The 18,627-nt window shown below is 43.4% G+C and overlaps 1 protein-coding gene across 7 annotated transcripts in view; it reads left to right on the top strand.

The window, feature by feature from the left end:
- The window catches only part of Map2k5 (mitogen-activated protein kinase kinase 5), a 217,915-nt gene that overhangs the window by 22,880 nt on the left and 176,408 nt on the right, over nucleotides 1-18,627 (top strand). For 6 of the 7 annotated variants that reach the window (XM_006511146.2, XM_030244354.1, NM_001364493.1 and 3 more), the window contains exons 3-4: nucleotides 743-810; nucleotides 15,347-15,416. In XM_006511146.2, coding sequence (XP_006511209.1) covers nucleotides 743-810; nucleotides 15,347-15,416 — 138 coding nt within the window. The remainder of the gene's footprint in view (nucleotides 1-742; nucleotides 811-15,346; nucleotides 15,417-18,627) is intronic. The other variant, NM_001364494.1, reaches the window with a different exon arrangement.

Genomic DNA, 18,627 nt, shown 5'->3' with positions numbered 1-18,627 from the left:
ACAGTAACCGTGTGCATACACCCCTCACATAACACAGTGGACAGTAACCGTGTGCACACACCCCTCACATACACAGTGGACGGTAACCGTGTGCACACACCCCTCACATACACAGTGGACGGTAACCGGGTGCACACACCCCTCACATACACAGTGGATGGTAACCGTGTGCACACACCCCTCACATACACAGTGGACGGTAACCGTGTGCACACACCCCTCACATGCACAGTAGATGGTAACCGTGTGCACACACCCCTCACATAACACAGTGGACAGTAACCGTGTGCACACACCCCTCACATGCACAGTGGACGGTAACCATGTGCACACACCCCTCACATACACAGTGGACGGTAACCGTGTGCACACACCCCTCACATACACAGTGGACGGTAACCGTGTGCACACACCCCTCACATACACAGTGGACGGTAACCGTGTGCACACACCCCTCACATACACAGTGGACGGTAACCGTGTGCACACACCCCTCACATAACACAGTGGACAGTAACCATGTGCACACACCCCTCACATACACAGTGGACGGTAACCGTGTGCACACACCCCTCACATGCACAGTGGATGGTAACCGTGTGCACACACCCCTCACATGCACAGTGGACGGTAACCATGTGCACACACCCCTCACATACACAGTGGACAGTAAAGTAAATCTTCAACAAAAAAAAAAGAGAATTCGAGTCTTACTGCTTTCATCATATTCATTTTTAAACAGATGAAGATGAAGATGGTGATAGGATTACAGTAAGAAGCGATGAAGAGATGAAGGCAATGCTGTCCTACGTAAGTGTGCTGCATATGAGGGCTGTTTCAAAAAATGCCTTTGTGTGTGTGTGTGTGTGTGTGTGTGTGTGTGCGCGCGCGCGTGCGTGCGCACGTGCTTGCTCGCATAGTTCAGATGACATCTCGCAGGAGTTGTTTCTCTCCTGCCACCATGTGAGTTGTGGGGATGCAGCTCAGGCGTCAGGCCTGGTGGTACGTGCTCCTAGCTGGTGAGCCATCTCATCAGCTAGCAAACAAGGACTGTTTTTAAAGACTGTTAATGTAATTGAGGATGCTGTTTCTTGGGCACAGTGGAGATAGAAATGGAACCACAGTTGCCACAGCATTTTTCTGTGTAACAGATAAGGTTTTCAAAGATTTCCTTATGTGAAAGTTAGGGGCATTATTTTCAAAAGACACTTACTGATCATATCATGAACATTAAGAATAATGCATCTTAATGACTTTTGCATTAGGTATGGTGCAGACTAAATGGACTATCAATTTCCTGTATTTTTTATGCAGTACTTAAAGTAACGGCTCATTAAAAATGAACCCCTGGGCTCTAAAAAATTTTTCAAAATCTACTTTTGACTGGAGATGTCTTTCACCCTTCCAGACTTCAGCTATAACATAGCTGCAGGCTTGTGGATGCAGGATTTAAAGATGTACTCCTGGTTGTTTTATGCACTTCTTGCACCTTAAAATGAACTCACCCACAGTGATCTGAGTGTGTGTGTTGGGAGCTTGCTTTGGTATCTCAACGTTCACTGAAATTTTGAATTAACAACTTGTCCCGAGACTAAAATAGGTGACAGAAACGGTACATTTCAAATGCTTCAGAACCAATTGAGAAACCTTCATAAACAACCAAAGACATATAGCTTCCCTGAGCCCCAGTTTGAGCTTTCCTCCCAAGTTTTATTTTACCTTAGTAATCTGATTGGAAAACCTTTTCTGTGTTCTGGTGGCAAGCACCACTCTAGAGGGGAGCCACAGCTCTGCTGTGGGTCCCTGGCCTAAGGCAGATGGTTTAACCTTCAGTATCACAGTTGCCTCATCTGTCAGTGTGTGGTGGGTAATAGCACATGTCCTTCCTATTGCTCGGGGTTGTGTAATGATCAAATGGATGATAGATGTGAAACGCTGTCACATGCAAAGTATTGTTACAGTGGACACGATGGACAAGGCCAGACATCTGCTTTTCTCAGAGACTCTAATTGTAGCCAACAGTTAGGGTGTATGTTTTGGAGAGCCCTTAACTTCAACCAGGATATTGTTTCATCGTAATGAAAACTGTAAACTGTCTGTGTGGGTTTCCGCCAATAGTTTTAATTTAGGGTAGGAGGAAAGAGAACAAGAGGGATGGCATGATTAACAGAGCATTGCATTCCTACCAGCCCAGAGTAGGAAAAGTCAATTTCCCATTGACTTCCCATTAACTTATGTGGGAGTCTTTGTGTACTGAGAATTTAGAGCTGAGATCATCGGTACGTGGAAGGCAGAGCGGGATTGTCTTTGCCAGGGCAGCATTGCTATTGATGGATTGGCTAACTCTCCCGAGAGCGTGACTCCTTTGTTTTTAGAGAACGCATGCACACAGACACAGACGGGTTCTGGTTTTCTAACCTAGGTCTTTGGCGTTCAGTGGACCCCCATATAAGCAGAGTGGACTTCCCAGAAGACCTTACAAACTGTGCCTGGTGAAAGAGTTCTGAGTGTGACCCTCGTGATACTGCTCACCTTTCCATTTCTGAGTGACAGATGTGTAAACTCAGAGTTTGAAAGACTTTTTTAAATTGACTTTTACTTATTTGTGTGTCTGTGTATAGGGGTGGCAAGTGTGTGTGTACATATTATGTGAGTGAGTGCAGGTGTGAGTGCACATGGAAGTCAGAGGATGACCTTGGGTGTCAGTCTTTACTGTCTGCCTGTTTGAGTCGAGGCCTCTTTGATGTCAGCCACTGCATGAGCCAGGCTAGCTGGCTTTTGGGCTTCTGAGCAGTCTGCTGTCTCTGACCTCCATCCTCCATGCTGGTGGAGCTCTGGGAATATGGGCACAGCGACCACACCTAGCTTCACATGGATTCTGGAGAAGTCCTCATCCTTTCATGGCAGCAGCTTCCCCACTGGGCCGTCTCCTCGGCCCTTAAATAGTGACTCACTCTATGGTAGATACAAGCCCGAGATTAAACCTGGATGCTCATATTTCCTAAGCATGTGCCCCATTGCTGAGCCACCCTTTGTCCCCTCATCTCTGTTTGGTAAATGGTTGAGAGACATGCCCAAGGCCTTAAAGCTATATTGAAAGTTCAGAACTGGAGGCCGTGAAGACAGATGGCTCAGTAGGGAAGCTCCTGCTCCTGCCAAGGACCTGAATTTGGTTCTCATCACTACTTTGGGTGGCTCACAATTGCCTATAACTATAGTCCAAGGAGATTTGACCCCTCCTTCTGGTCTGTGGGTACCCACATGCACAAACCCCCACACAGACATGCGCATAACTGAAAGTAAATTTTAAAAAGAAAGAAAATATGTTTGGCCTTTAATCTCACTGTTTTCCTGGTTGCCACTGGAAACTCCTGCTGGGAACTGTGGAAAGAGCATCATAGAATTCGAATGATTTGTTTATGCAATATCTTACTTGTGCTCTCTGCACCATACATTCCTAATAAATTATTCTTGTTTGTTTGTTTTGTTTTTTTGAGACAGTGTAGCCTTGGCTGTCCTGGGACTTGCTCTGTAGACCAGGCTAGCCTTGAGATCTGCCTGCCTCTGCCTCTTGACTCATGGGATGAAAGCTGTGAGCCACCACTGGCCCCAGCTTTATGCATGTTTTTTAATTGTAGTACTTAGTCAATTTTAGTTGTAGAAACATGTTAGTCATGACCTTGTTGTCATACAGCATAACCTTGTAAGACATGTCCTTAAACATAGTCCCTGAGATTTTTTTGAAAGATACCTCTTGGTCTGAAAATAACACAGTTGCATAATTGGCTATCCTTTTGGTCTGTCCCATTCTTTTGTTTTGTTTTGTTGTTTTTTCGAGACAGGGTTTCTCTGTGTAGCCCTGGCTGTCCTGGAACTCACTTTGTAGACCAGGCTGGCCTTGAACTCAGAAATCCGCCTGCCTGTGCCTCCCAAGTGCTGGGATTAAAGGCGTGCACCACCACCGCCCGGCATCTGTCTCCATTCTTATGACTGGAAGTTCTTCTGGGCCCAGCTCTGTCATAGAGAACCGTGTGGATCAAACTCCACAGTCGTGTTCATCACTAGTCTTCAGGAGCACCCATCGAATACTAGGATTTTGCATTGGTATTTATTTATTGATATTTTAAATATCTTATTAAATTTTCTTTTCCTTTCTTTCTTTTTTTTTTTAATACAAACCAATTGCAGTTGGTTTCCACTCCCTCCCTCCACTTCTCCCAGTCCCTCCCTTCCCTCCCAGATCCACTGTTCCTCCATTTCCCTTTCGGAAAAGAACAAGCCTCCCAGGGAGAGCAGCTAAGCACAGCATACGAATATACAGTAAGATAGGTACAAACCTTCACATCAAGGCTGGGTGAGTGAGGCAATCCAGTAGGAGGAAAAGCATCTCAAAAGCAGATGAAAAAGTCAGAGACAGCCCCGCCCCCACTGTTAGGAGTGCCAAAGAAAACACCAGGCTAACAACCATAACATCTCTGCAGAAGACCTAGGTCAGACTCATGCAGTCTCTGTGGGGCCCTAGGAGCTCTGCTTGGTTGATTCTGTGGTCTGTGTTCTACTGGTGTTCTTGACACCTCTGGTTCCTACAGTTCTTTTCCCTCTTCCTCCGGGTTTCCCTGAGCTCCAAGGGGAGGGGCTCGATGGAGATTTTTAGCATTAAGTACTTACATAAAAAAAATTGGAGCAATCTTATACTAGAAAACATACCTGAAAGCTCTAGAAGAAAAAAAAGTACGGGCACTGTGGTGGTTTGAATATGCTTGGCTCAGGGAGTGGCAGTATTTGGAGGTGTGGTCTTGTTGGAGTAGGTGTGGCCTTGGAGGAAGTGTGTCACTGTGGGGGTGGACTTTGAAGCTCTTATAAGAGTTGCTTTGGGAAGGAGTTACAGAGACAAAGTTTGGAGCTGAGATGAAAGGATGGACCATGTAGAGACTGCCATATCCAGGGATCCACCCCATAATCAGCATCCAAACGCTGACACCATTGCATACACTAGCAAGATTTTATCGAAAGGACCCAGATGTAGCTGTCTCTTGTGAGACTATGCCGGGGCCTAGCAAACACAGAAGTGGATGCTCACAGTCAGCTAATGGATGGATCACAGGGCTCCCAATGGAGGAGCTAGAGAAAGAACCCAAGGAGCTAAAGGGATCTGCAACCCTATAGGTGGAACAACATTATGAACTAACCAGTACCCCGGAGCTCTTGACTCTAGCTGCATATGTATCAAAAGATGGCCTAGTCGGCCATCACTGCAAAGAGAGGCCCATTGGACACGCAAACTTTATATGCCCCAGTACAGGGGAACGCCAGGGCCAAAAAGGGGGACTGGGTGGGTAGGGGAGTGGGGGTGGGTGGGTATGGGGGACTTTTGGTATAGCATTGGAAATGTAAATGAGCTAAATACCTAATAAAAAATGGGAAAAAAAAAGAGTTGCTTTGGTTGTGGTATCTCTTCGCAGCAGTAAAACCCTAACTAAGACACACACCCAAGATAAGAGAGAAGATGGCAGGAAATAATCAGACTTGGGGCTGGGATCAATAAAATAAAAACAAAGAGAAAATTACAAAGAATAAGTGAAACAAAGAGTTGTTTCTTTGAGAAAATCAAAAGGATAGACAAACCGTTATTCAAACTAAAAGGGAGAGAGAATAGCTAAGTTAACAAAATCAGACACAAAAAAGAGGACATGATAGATAGATATCCAGGAAGTCCAAAGAATCAGGATGCCATACTTTCAAACCTTTACTTTTCAGAATTGGAAAAGCTAAAAGAAATGGATAATTTTCTCGGTATTTTTAAAATTCAAATTGAAGTGCTGGGTGTGGTAGCTCATGCCTTTAATCCTAGCACGCAGGGGGGAGATGTCTGTGAGTTTGATGCTAGCCTGGTCTATGTAGTGAGTTCTAGTCCAGCTCAAGCTACACAGTGAGACCTGTTCTTGAAAATAAACAAATAATTAAAAAATAAATTCAACTTGGCTCTGAAAAGGATTTGTTGCAGAGTGTGGCGGCATAGGGACATCCCGCTAGAGTTCTGCTGCAGTTTTATGGTAATAACAAGGTACAGCAGCTTCGGCTTTCCTAGGGAACTGGGTAAAATTGTAGTCACTGTGAGGCATCTGAAGGAGCTGAAGTGGAGATGCTTCACCTCTGTCCTTTAATCATTTTCTTCTACTGATGACAAAATGAAGAGAGCCAAAACTGTGACATTGGTGTCAAAGCTTGCTGAATCATCCCCCTCCCCCCAAATTGGATGCAAGGATTTTCTGGCTTTAGGCCAACACAAACCTAAGTTTTTACCAGTAATTTAAATAGATTTTTGTATTAGACCTGAAAATGTTGGCTTTTTAATTGAAAACTTATCAATTATTTAAATCACTAGCAGCTCGAGGCTGTTAATTTTATGAGTGCTGTAATAATGGCATACAGTGGTTTTTGATACATGTGAGGCAGTGAGGGTGCGTCCTGGCAGCTGGCTGTGTGTCGCTAACTAACCAGCAACATGCTGAAGGCTGCCGTCGCACATCAGGACCATTTCCTATAAGTTATTTAGAAGTTGTATTCTTTTCTCCATTCGATATATTTTTAAGAGATAATGAGAAGAAAACAAAGCTATAATAAATTGTCTTTTAAGAAAATGTAAAGTAATTTGGTCTCCAAGGAGATATTTAATGTATTGAGAGACTTCAGCAGCCAAGTGTTATTACAGCAGCATGGTGATAGCTCTCTGCATTTTGTTATGAGTTTGTGTTAATCAACAATCTGTTTTTATAGCGTAGTTTCTTGTAAGTTATTCTACTAGAATATTCCACTTCTGGGATCATGGCTTCTCCTCTGACACTATTGTATCTTTTTAATTCCTCCATAAAGTATTTTTTTAATTAGAATTTGAAATGCTTTATTAGAAAAGCATACAACCTACATATTCTGAAAACTAAATACCTGATCATTGCGAATTATTTAAAGGCCCCTGTTAAATATTCCCTTAATGTAGTTTAAATTTTGTTGTTTTTCTTATTTTCCCATCTTATTTTTTAGAGAGATTAAAAATAGGTGGGTGTTGTTCTCCTGTAGTCTGTTGTATTGCAGTGTGGCAGTGCCATGGAGTCTTTGGTGAAGGGCTTGTAACGCTAACCTCTTCCTTTGGGTGGCCTTTCACTGAGAATACAACAGCCCACTGTACCGCTGTGAAGGATTGATATTTAGTTCTGCTCAGTCCTGTGTCTAGCAAAGGACGTCTGTGCATCAGATTCCCACACTCCTCCTAGGCTTGTGTGAGTGGAGCAGAGCACTGACAAGATAAGTCTTCCTTTCTCCCATTCTCTCTCTCTTATTCCCCACATTGCCAGAAGCGTACAGGACGAGCTTTGTTGTAGTGTTCCCATTATTGCAGAGACCTTTGTTTCCATGGAGTGTAAGTATTCCCTTTGGTATACTTGACCACTGTGTACCTTGTTAGACAGTGGGTACCGTCAGGGGGAGCACTCTTTGACCTTTGGAGCACCATGTAAATTGGGCTATAATTATATTTACCGTGGTCTTCATAACTTGGAGACTGCCTCTAAAATCGTGTTAACTTGAGTAGAGCAGGAGGGCACCTCAGAGGTCTCGTGTGTGCCTTCCTTTCACAGGTAAACACATGAGCCTTTGACCTCGGCTTCAGAAATGTGTTAGGGGCACAGAGTTGGACCAAGGAGGCCTGGACAGAGACTCCCTGGCCGCCATCTGTTTCAAGTGTGTGTTGTGTTCTGGTAGCTAGTAAGTTTTACTGAGAAAATTTTGTACATACTACTTTTTTTTTTCTTGATTATTTTTAACTACATTGTTTATGCAGATTATGGTCTTCTGAAAATTGAAATTTCTTGGCCAATTTTTATCACAAAATATGCTGTCCATTTGGGTATTTTACATATAACAAGTAAACCAAAAGTAATTTTGTTTTCTCATCCTATTCAAGATACACACACACACACACACACACACACACACACACATTGGTGAGAAAATAAGAAGAATAAAACTTATTTTCAGAGCTAGATCATCTTACTTTTTCTTTCTGTATTATCAAGGACATTTTGGGGGAGGGGGTCTCTTGAAATAGAGATGAAAATGCTGTGGCTTCTTCTTTTTGCCTACCTTGTGGCATAGCTGGGGCATGCCCGGCATCAAAAGGGGATTTGTATGCAGCTTTGGAAGAAAGGGAAACACAGTAGGCTCAGCCTCCAAAACTCTGGATCTCCGCTACAGCTTGAGTCCCCAGCATTTTGACATTGGTATTGTTTGTTCATACTTGATCTCTGTGGAGAATGTGAGGAGCGTATTTATAAGGGAATGTCCCACTTGGCCTGCTGTCTCCATGGCCGGGTAGTCTTGTTATATCGAGGTGGACGGCCTAAGTAGCAGTTTAGACCCACCTCTTCAGAGAGGAAAGCAGAAGTTTGAGGTGGCAAGTGAGAGATTAGTGTGGACACTGCCCACGCTCATCTCGACGAGACTCAGGCTTCTGCTGAGAACACTTGAACATATTGGACCCATTGCTTTGCTAATGGAATTTTCTACTACCAGGGCACACTGCATTAGCTAAGCTGAATCTCACCTGCTGTTGGCTTCTCACACTTCTATTAAGACCATCTGGAACTTCCTAAAGTCCTTTATAATTTTGCTAGCCAAAACAAATGGTATCATTACTAAATGTGGTCAACTTGCTATTATGTTCCAAAACATTACTAGGTACGTGTGCGCAGTGGCATTAGCCTGGAAGCGGACTTAGAGTTGTTCTCTGTTGGTCTTTTCACAGAAAACCTGTGGTTTTCTTTCTCCTTATCATCTCAGACCATGACCACCTATGGACCCTTGTCATAGAGTAAGTTAGGAACAGTCTCCTTGACGCAGAGCTGTGAGTTGTTAGGGAACCAGGGGACCTGGCATTCTTTTACCAGAGGTTCACACCAGGCTACATAGCACCTATCATTTCAGGAACTCTAAGGATTCCCTAAAGGTCTTTGTCTGTTGGAAGGCGTGTGAAGAAGAGATCGAGGAAATCGCCCTGAATACCGAAGAAGGCCATCTAGCTTTTGTCCGTGAGGAAGTTAGGAACAAGGTTCAGGGAGACTGCTTAATGATGACTCCCCGACCTGATGGCTCCCCATTTCCTTCCTGTAAGCAACTGCTTGGTGTTTGCATAGGTGTTATGTGTAGGCACCATCCAGTAGTTCATGAAGGATATGGAAATCCAAGGGTTTCATTCTTTTACCAGAGGTTCACACCAGGCTACATACATAGCACATATCATCTCAGGAATTCCAAGGATTCCATAAAGCCCACAGAGAGCCCAAGTGGCTAAACCTGCTGTGAAAGAATAAATAGTTGAGGCCTGGCTCCTGCCCTCAATGAGCTTCTGGAAGAACACACCACAGTCTTGTGTGCACCTCTTACTCAGGGTGTTATTGTAATGCTGTAGGGATGAGGACAAGGGAGGGCTGCTGACACCTCCGGGGAGACAGAGCTAACCCGGCTCTGTAGTGGGCCGAGCAGTTGAGCAGCCTTATTCAGAGCTTTCTGTGTCGCCTGCTGTCAGAAACATTGTTTTTCTGGGTTCAGTTGCTTAATGGTAAGAGGTTCATAGTGCTGTGCCTTTTTTTTTCCCTAAGTACTTTATAGAAGGTTTCCTACGTACCTTTTTTTTTTTTTAATTTTGATCTTCCTAGTGACTTTATGGTGAGTGAGGCAGGTAATCTCCCCATTATTACAATTGACTATTTGGACACAAGCCTGTGTGCCTTTCCTTAGGTCACAACTAGTAAACATGGCTGCAGCCAAGGCTTACTTGTTCTGTGATTCACTCACTCATTCACCTACTCAGCTAGATTCCAAGAGCCAGGATATTCTGGGTGATACCACACTGACCAAGGAGCATGCAGGAGGTGTGCACGGTGATGTGCAATCCAGGTCCTCCCCTCCTCTCAAGACACAAATACTTACCTTCCATGCTGCTGGGCAGCAGCGGAGAGAAACCCAGATTAGGACTGTAAAGCCAACCCTTACCAGGCAGAATGACAAGTGATAAATGCTGGGGCATAGGGTGCCTGTGAATACGGAAAAGCACTGAATCCATCTTTGAGGAAGGACAGTGGAGGCTTCTGGAAGAACTTGGTGTCCTGGTGGGGTGGACAGAGCCCGTGGGACTGGGAAGGGTGTTCTGGGCAGAGGAGCGGTGCATTTAAAGCTTTAGAGGCCTGGGGAATTCGGGAGAAGCTGCTTGAGATTCAGCCTGTAGGGATAACAGGAGAAGGAGGGTGTGTGGGAGAAGAGTTCTAACACACAGACATAGTGTGGGCTGTTTCAGACCAAAGACAGAGGTGGCTGCAGGTGTAAAAGGGCAGGAGATCTTGTAGAGGTCAGATGTGTGAACCCAGGTGGGCAATATGGGAAGGGAGGTGGCCAGGGCCAGTCCAAGCCATCTGTTAGAGCACAGCATGGCTTGGTAAACTCAGGTGGCAGAAAACCAGACTAGAGTCCAAGGGAGGGTAGAGAGGCAGGAAATGCAGTTTTTGATTGTAGCATGGGAGGAGGCTCTGGTCAACCAACTAGATATGCTCCAAATCTGAGAGAGACATCTAGGCTGGAAATAAAGCTTTGTGACTCGGCAGGCTCCAGTTAGTCTCCATGACTCCTCTGGTGATGGAGACCTGGGAAGTGGGGCAGGGGATACACAGTGAAAGGGAGGGTGAATAAGGAGCCATAGGGGCCTTACCTCCATTAAGGGCTCATTCTCAGGAACTAGAATGAGGCTCGCTGAGGATGGGGGTGCTGGGTAGGGGGATGTCTGAGTAGACATCCCCAGAGGCTATCGGTGCAGAGGGCTTTGTGCCCTTTTCTCAGCCAGGGAAGATGGCTGAGCTCACACACTGTGGGAGCAATGAATGCAGAAGCCAGGGCTTTCTGCTAGCTCAGCAGTCTGCTTGGTGATTCTGTCTGTTTAGTTAAAGGTTTGGCGGATATGCTACCCACCTACTTTTTAATTCTTAAATAGTAAGCACGTGTTTCATGTTTTAAGCATTGAACTAGAATAAAACTTTTTTTTTTATTGTTCACTAATAACCTATGCTTATTGGTAAGCCATTTGTCTCACCTATTAAGCAGTTGATTAGGGTAGATGTATGGGAAATTAGAAAAATGTATGAGGTATTCAGTATTGAGTCCAACATGTACAGGCATTTGTGGGGCTGAGGGTTGTCCCCCTTCATAGAGAATCTAAGGCTTGTAATATTAAACTGTGTTGTTTTGAACTCAGGTTGTTGATTTTCTTTTTTAATATCATAGATTTCCATTAAAATTTGAGTTATTGATTGAATTATGCTGTTATAATTAGAATTGGGTTCATAACAAATAGGGACACTGCTTGATAAACTTGCAAACAAAGGAAGCAATTGTACTTGTTGTCCTTTGCTGAATCTGGCCTTCCTTTGGAGATTAATTATATTTTTGGATAACTACACTAAACTCTGCCACATTCTTATTAAAACTGTTAAGGGTTTTAAAGAACATCTCAGAGAGACTCTGAAACCGATCCAAGCCTGGTGCTAGAGATTCCATTAGCTATCGTAAAACTGATTAATCTTTTACCTGGTTAGCATATTGATTATTGCTGCAATTACTGCTTGTAATGGATTATGGGAGGGACAGCTGAAGCAAGCGCACTAACTGCTGCCTGTGGGATTCGTTTAGGCACCTGTTCTATAGTTTCTGTATGTAATCTGCGCTTTACATGCGAGAGTGCACCTAAGGTAGGAAGTGCCAGGCTAAGTGTTGCTGATTGCTGAGCCTTGGGAGGTGATGGGCTGTGTGGATTTGAGCGTATGAAGTCCTTCACTCATGCTGCTGCTGCTGCTGCTGCTGCTGTTTAGCCTGGGATTTCACAGTAACCTGGGTGATAAGGCAAACATTCTCACTCTCCTTTGGAAGCCACGATGCCTGAGGAGATTGGGTGACTTTCTGAGGGCTGTGCACAGTAGTGATTGGTAGAATCAGGGTCCAGCCCCATTTTAGTCAGTACACACTTCACAAACACCTACTGTGTGTAGATCGTATGTTGAAGTAAAAATAGCTAACATGTGGTAGATGACCACATTGTGACTTTTCTGTTCAACTCATGTTAGCTGTCTTGGTGTCTGAGGTCTAGGCTTCTCTGTTAGGACTTGCTTTTTTTCTTTTGTTTTGGTCAAGCCAGAGTCTTGTCTCTGCCATCACTGATGATTTTATTACTATTTAGAACAAAATGGGAGAGAATAAATGAGAAGGATGCAAAGACAGAGGGCCAGACTTCATTAAAACCAGTGGTTTAGTTGTGATCTTTGCTATTTCTCTGTGAGGCTTACAGCACTCCTCTGGCTGGAATCCATCTTACATCCCAGCAGAGTGAGATACAGCAAGGCAAGGCAGCATTACCCCACTGGTGCCATGGGTCAGGAGACAGCCAGTGTGAGGTTCCCAGGGATGGGCCCTCCAGGCCTCGAGCGCCTTTATCATTCATCTGGGCAGCAACAGACCTAGCAGCTTGGCAGCCTCGTAGCCTGGTGAGAGTGCTCTGTGCCAATGTCCTGCACATGCCCCGCGTTTTTCCCTTGCCTGTAGGGAGTGCTACATAGGCAGCAGCGGCCCACAAGCTCACAGTGGGTTCACACCATGGGCTTGGTTGCTACCCAGTTCTGTGTGTTTGTCCATCTCTAGCCTAATATGTCAGCAGGGGAAAGGCACTTGAGTTTGAGAGAGCTGTAAGAAAGTAAAAGTAAAGCCGAATTAACTGTTTGAGAGAAAAGTCTTAATCAGCACAGTGTGTATCACTGCAGAGGGACTCTGTTAATCATAGTACGGAGAGCTGGGTATACACTGCCTAAATTTTTCACAGTGGTTACAAACATATATGCAGTTTTCCAGTTGATTTGGCACAGTGCTAAGATGAAAGTGAAAGCCTTTTTTATTTATTTTGGGGGGTAAATAAATAAAGCTGGAAAACAGGTCAATTTCATGCATGCAAGGTTTTATAGTAGGGGAAAGGCACTGCACCTGTCCTGACCCTCACACTCGAGGTTATTTGTTCTCAGACTTGACCCCGAGCACCCGTTTCAGACAATTCTATAATTAGTTTGTTAGATAAAGCATAAGGATATTTTTTTCCTGATTTCTAGGACCATAGCAAAGTAGAAACCTACTGTACATAGCAGTTAATTAAAGAAAAGCAGTAACTATGGGCATGGCCACAGTGCTGTCTTGTATCAGTATAAAAAGGCAGGGATTTCTTTGACAGCCACTGATTGGAAAGTTGCTTGCAGCCTTCCAGAAGCAAGGGTACATGCTGTGGATCAATAACCGGCAAATTTCCCATTAAAAAGAATACCTGAGCAATGTTCCAAATAGCCACTGGCATCTTAATTTTCCGCAGAAACCTCAAGTACTTGTGTGCCTGCCGAGGACAAGTCATTTTCGGACAATTTTTCCAGACTACTTGTTAACAGTTATTGCTGTCCCGAAAGGTTGACAGCCGACATGATTGATATTTCACTTACCTGTCGTCACCGTGTGAGTAATGGCAAGTGCACTGTACTTCCTTGCTTTTCGGGAGCAGCCTCTGTGGCCCTAGTGTATTCCAACATGATTTGCACATTTTTCCGCTGTGCGTATTTAAGTTTTTAGGTCCTTAGAAAGAGAGAATTGCCTTCCTTTACAGTTTGAAAGCCATTGCAGGAGGGCTGTGTGCATCTTGGTCATCAGCCAGCTGTCCCTCCTGCCCCTGCCACCACGGTCACCTTCACCTTCCTTGTTTGCAGTGCAGAACAGAAGGCCTTGGCTTTCTCAGCTTCTGATCTTCACAGTGATGCAGAATATTCAGACCTTTGCATATTTTGGAGGAAAAAGATTGATTCTAAAATAACCTTAATGTATATAACACCAATAAAAAGATTCCAGTTTTTAAAATTTATTTTTATTTTATGTTCATTGCTATTTTGTCAGGTCCCCTGGAAGTAGAATTACAGATGGTTGTTAGCTGCCATGCGGGTGCTGGGAATTGAACAGAGTCATCTTGAAGAGCATCCTTTGGAAAAGCAGTCAGTGCTCTTAACCGCAAAGTCAGTTCTCCAGCCCCAAGATAGAAGGGTTTTTTAGAATGTTAGTAAAAATCAAATTTCAGGAATTTCCTGAAAATGTCGTAGTTAAGTGGTATGTGCATATTTAAATATAAAAACAGCAAAAATGAGAAATGGGGAGAGAGTGTCCTGCTTTTGATAAGCCCTTAAAGCACAAAGTCAGGGCGGGAGAGATGGCTCAGTGGTTAAGAACACTGACTGCCTTTCCAGGGAACTGGGGTTTGATTCCCAGCACCCACACAGTGGCTCACAACCATCTGTAATTCCAGATCTTTTTCTGGTCTCTGCAGGTACCAGGCATGCTAGTGGTGGATATATGCAGGCATACACATAAATACCCATACACATAAATAAATAAAAAAACAATTTTAAGCCTAGTCAGTGGTTTTCATTGTAGGTATTTTTCTTCATGAACATTATTTTCTTGTTTGTTCAGCTTAAAGAAGTATAAAAAGGTACAGAAGCCATCTCCACATATAGGCAGATAGGTGGAGCAGGCAGTGTTCCAGGAAACAGTGTGCTTAGTATTTTGGGCTTATTTTATGAGGGACAGTGAGCTGTTGTTTTACTCAAGACCTTATGCTTTATGTGCCTAGAATTTTACAGTAAGCTTTGATCCATCTTAAAGTGTGCCTAAAGCCAAATTACGAATCAGAAGGAGACTTGTTAGGAGACTGCTTTTACATGGGAGTTCTGCTGTCCTTGGTTGAGTACTATGTTGTTCACTGGGCCCAGCAGTCTCTTCAACTTCAGTCCTATTAGCTCTGTGCTTTATACACAAATGTGTGTGTTTGATTGACTGACATGTGAATTCAAGCCAAATATTGAGCCTATTCATTTTGCTTTACAAATTTCAGAGGAAAAGCACAAGAAGCAATTTGAGTAATTTCTATAAAATGCTTTTTTATGATTTAAAATATATATCATTTTAAAGTATGTTAAATACTAACATGGGGTCTTAGTTAATACTGTTAGTCTTAAAGATAAATGGTGGTATGGACGATAACCCCCTACTAGACTTCCAAATCTTGAATACATTCACTGTAGCAATTTTGATGTGCAACTAGAGACACTGTGTACTCAAGGCTGATGTGTGCATACCAGCCATTTACAAGAGTACCATGAATTAAACAGCCCGTAAGTGTCTGTCCCAGTGTCCATACATTACTGAGTAATCTCTTTCTATTATCTCTTTGCAGTATTATTCCACAGTAATGGAACAGCAAGTAAATGGCCAGCTAATAGAGCCGCTGCAGATATTTCCAAGAGGTAATGTTGAACAAATTCTAATCAACAGTGATTATTTCAGCAAACTGTTTGATCACCAGCTATGCTTTCCAAAGGTTTAAATGCACATAGCATGATGTTTAGCTCATAATCTGAAAAAAACAAAAGAAGTATTCATTATCATGGGGGATTGCAAGCTACATTATAGTTATAGCAGATAAAATATCTAATCTACTAGAGTAAATTAAACTAACTAGATTGTTTTTTTTTTTTGAAGTGCATACTTACATTCGCTTAAAGAACTCTTTGGGAGTCCCCATGATTCTAAAGCAAGGCAGATGGCTGGCTTTAGTTCTGGACTTATGACTTGTGGCTCATAATGATGGTGAAGGCTGCTGTTGAGATGAGAGCTGTTAGCTTGTGTGGAGGCTGTGAGAAATGGGGCTCAGGGACAGGGCTTTGGGCAGAGCTTGATATTTGTCTTGGGATGGGGGAGGTTTTTAAAAACTAATGGGGCCCTCTTCTTCAGTGGCAGTTGATTTACATGAGGGCGAGACTAAGTGAATCCCTCCTTTAGGGTGGGCAGTACCAGCCCTGTACGGGCTGTGATTGTTCCTTGTGTAAATATCCTCTCAAAATTTGAACAGTAGTGAAGAGTGACTTAGTTATACCAAAGTAAGTTTTTAACCATTATTTTTGCCCCACTTGAAATCCATGTTTTCTAACTAATTGAACAGACCAGGAAATCCTCTAAGTAACTCTTCTAGAAATAGCTTAATTGAAATAATTAAAAGTTAAACTCACTTCGTTAACTAATACTGTACAGATAATCATGGTATGAGTTTTCCAATTAAACATTCTAGACTTTCATTACCTGTAACTCAGAAGTTTGAATGGCTCAATTAACCACTGGGCTCTATTGTAGGGATGGTCTCAAAGGCAGTTGGCTTGGCCAGCTAGGGAGGAGATCCGGGTTCAAGTGCAATCTACTTCTTTGGGCATTTGCGTGGGCAGTAGAACCAGGGGGATTATTTCATTATTAGTAAGAACTTAATGGAGGGCAAAGTAAAAGGATAAAACTGTGCTACTTAAGATCAGTGGTCATTCAAAAGAAAGGTATGATTAATCGCGTTCTGTGGCGCTTGACTGAACAGGCAAACAGAGAGGCTGCCGTGCTTTTGTAGCTGTCTCCTGACAGTGACCCAGATTATTTCCTTGTTTTCTCTGTGACTTTAGAGTTGGAGCAAACTTAAAAATTATTTCCTTCACAAAGAATAGTGTTTTACCAGCTGAAAATCTCTATCCATTGCTTCTGAGCTCTGTTATGGCAATCCCAGAGAATCTAGTCACCAGGCTGGAGGGCTTTTCTTTATACTAAACAGTTTCCTTCTCTCCACAGGAACTCTTCTCAGTTCAGTTCCCTGTCACTGTCCAGGCAGTCTTGTCAGCAAGGCTGTTCCTGTGCTAAACCCCCTGGTGGTGGCAGCCATTCTGAGACCTCAGCTCTCCTTCCTGTCCCTCCCAGCAGTTCCACAGTTAGGTTTTTCTCCTCCCGTTGTATGGGCTCTTAAGAAGCCTGAGAGCTATACAGCAGCTAAGCATTTAGTATACTGCGAGTGAGAAGGTGACTTAAATTACAGTTTGTTTCTTGGGAAAGGCATATAACGTCAAGTTCTAGTGGGTGTGTAAAGGGAGTTTGAGGGGTTTTGTGCGGTGGTGCTCAACCTGTAGCTCACAACCCGTTTGGTGGTCTAAACAACCCTTTTACAAGGGCTGTCTTAGTTATGTTATGATTCACAACAGTGGTAAAATTACAGTTATGATGTAGCAATGAAAATAATTTTATGGTTGGGGATCACTACAACATGAAGGACTATATTAGAGGGTCGTAGCATTAGGAAGGCTGAGGACCACTGGTTTAGTTTAATGCTATAAAGACACAGCTATGACATGCTGTGATCACTTCATCCCTGGCATAACTAACCCATGTGGCTTAATATGCATTGAATGTAGTCTCTCCAGGCCACATTGAGAATTTCAAAATGGTAGTCCATCCCCCTTCTCGGTGCTGTGACTCAGATCTTTTGGGCTCTTTTCGATTGTCTTGTTTGGTACCTGACTACCTCACTACAGATGTAGATGCCCCCATGTGATGAAATACATATTTGTTCAGGTTATATTTTATAATATTTTAATACGGACTAGAGACTCTTGGGAAGAAGGAGTCTCAGTTGAGGAATCACCTGTCTCCATTAGACTGTCAGGTTTTGACTTCTGATTGATGTCTATAGTGCCAGCCCTGGGTATACTATCCTGGACTGTATTAAGAAAGGTAGCTGCCCATGAGTCTGGAAGCAAGCCAGTGAACAGCCCTCTATGGCCTCTACTTTTGTTCCTGCTTCCAGGTTTCTGCCTTGGCTTCCCTAGATGATGGACTGTAACCTGTAAGCTAGAAAAAACCCTTTCCTCCCCAAGGCGTTTTTTTGGTCGTGGTGTTTATCACAACAGCAGATGTGCATACTTGGACAGTGTAGTTAGAATGTGGGCATGGTAAAAGGTTCCCTGGGTCTTCCTGATTGGTGAGAGGCTCTCAAGCCCTAGAAGGGTCTGTGCCTAGGCCCCATGTTTAAAAGAATCTTTAGGCTGAGCAAGTTGTTGGGTCTGGAGACAAAGATTTTACTCTGATCACATATCCTCCTCATTTCAAGGAGCACTGTTGCCTTGAATAGCATTCCAGTCTTAGTTCATGGCCAAGTCTTCCCTGTGGCTCAGAGCTGTGTTAAATATTAATAAGTATGAAAATTGGTTAGCATTATAGTAAGTGCCTTCTTAACTTCAGGATCTATGAGGTTGCTGGGGTTTTGAATGCGACATGGCTGTTTAGATTTCTAGTCACAAAGGTTTGATGGGCAGTTGAGAAGCAAGCAGTGCTGAGGTTAGAGAAGACAGCTGGAGGCCTTCTCAGACCTTGGCTCACCCCCATTTGCCTGCACAGGTTACCGCAGAGGCAGTCGTCTGAGAGAATACTGAGGCTTCCAGGGCTGGGCGTCAGAAGAAGGCAGCCGTTGTTTTGTTAATCTGTATTTTAAGGAAAGAAGATTTGGAATCTTAATATATTAAGTATCCTATACGCTTAAAATATAAAAACATTTATTCATGTTTATGTATTTTTGGAATATTAATGTAATAAATTCATTTAAAATATATATTCATTTTATTTTCTGTGTATGTGTATGCCTGTGTACCATGAGTG

Source organism: Mus musculus, chromosome 9 (assembly GCF_000001635.26).
Source record: "Mus musculus strain C57BL/6J chromosome 9, GRCm38.p6 C57BL/6J".
NCBI lineage: Eukaryota > Metazoa > Chordata > Mammalia > Rodentia > Muridae > Mus > Mus musculus.
This window is presented reverse-complemented; position numbering and strand designations above follow the sequence as displayed.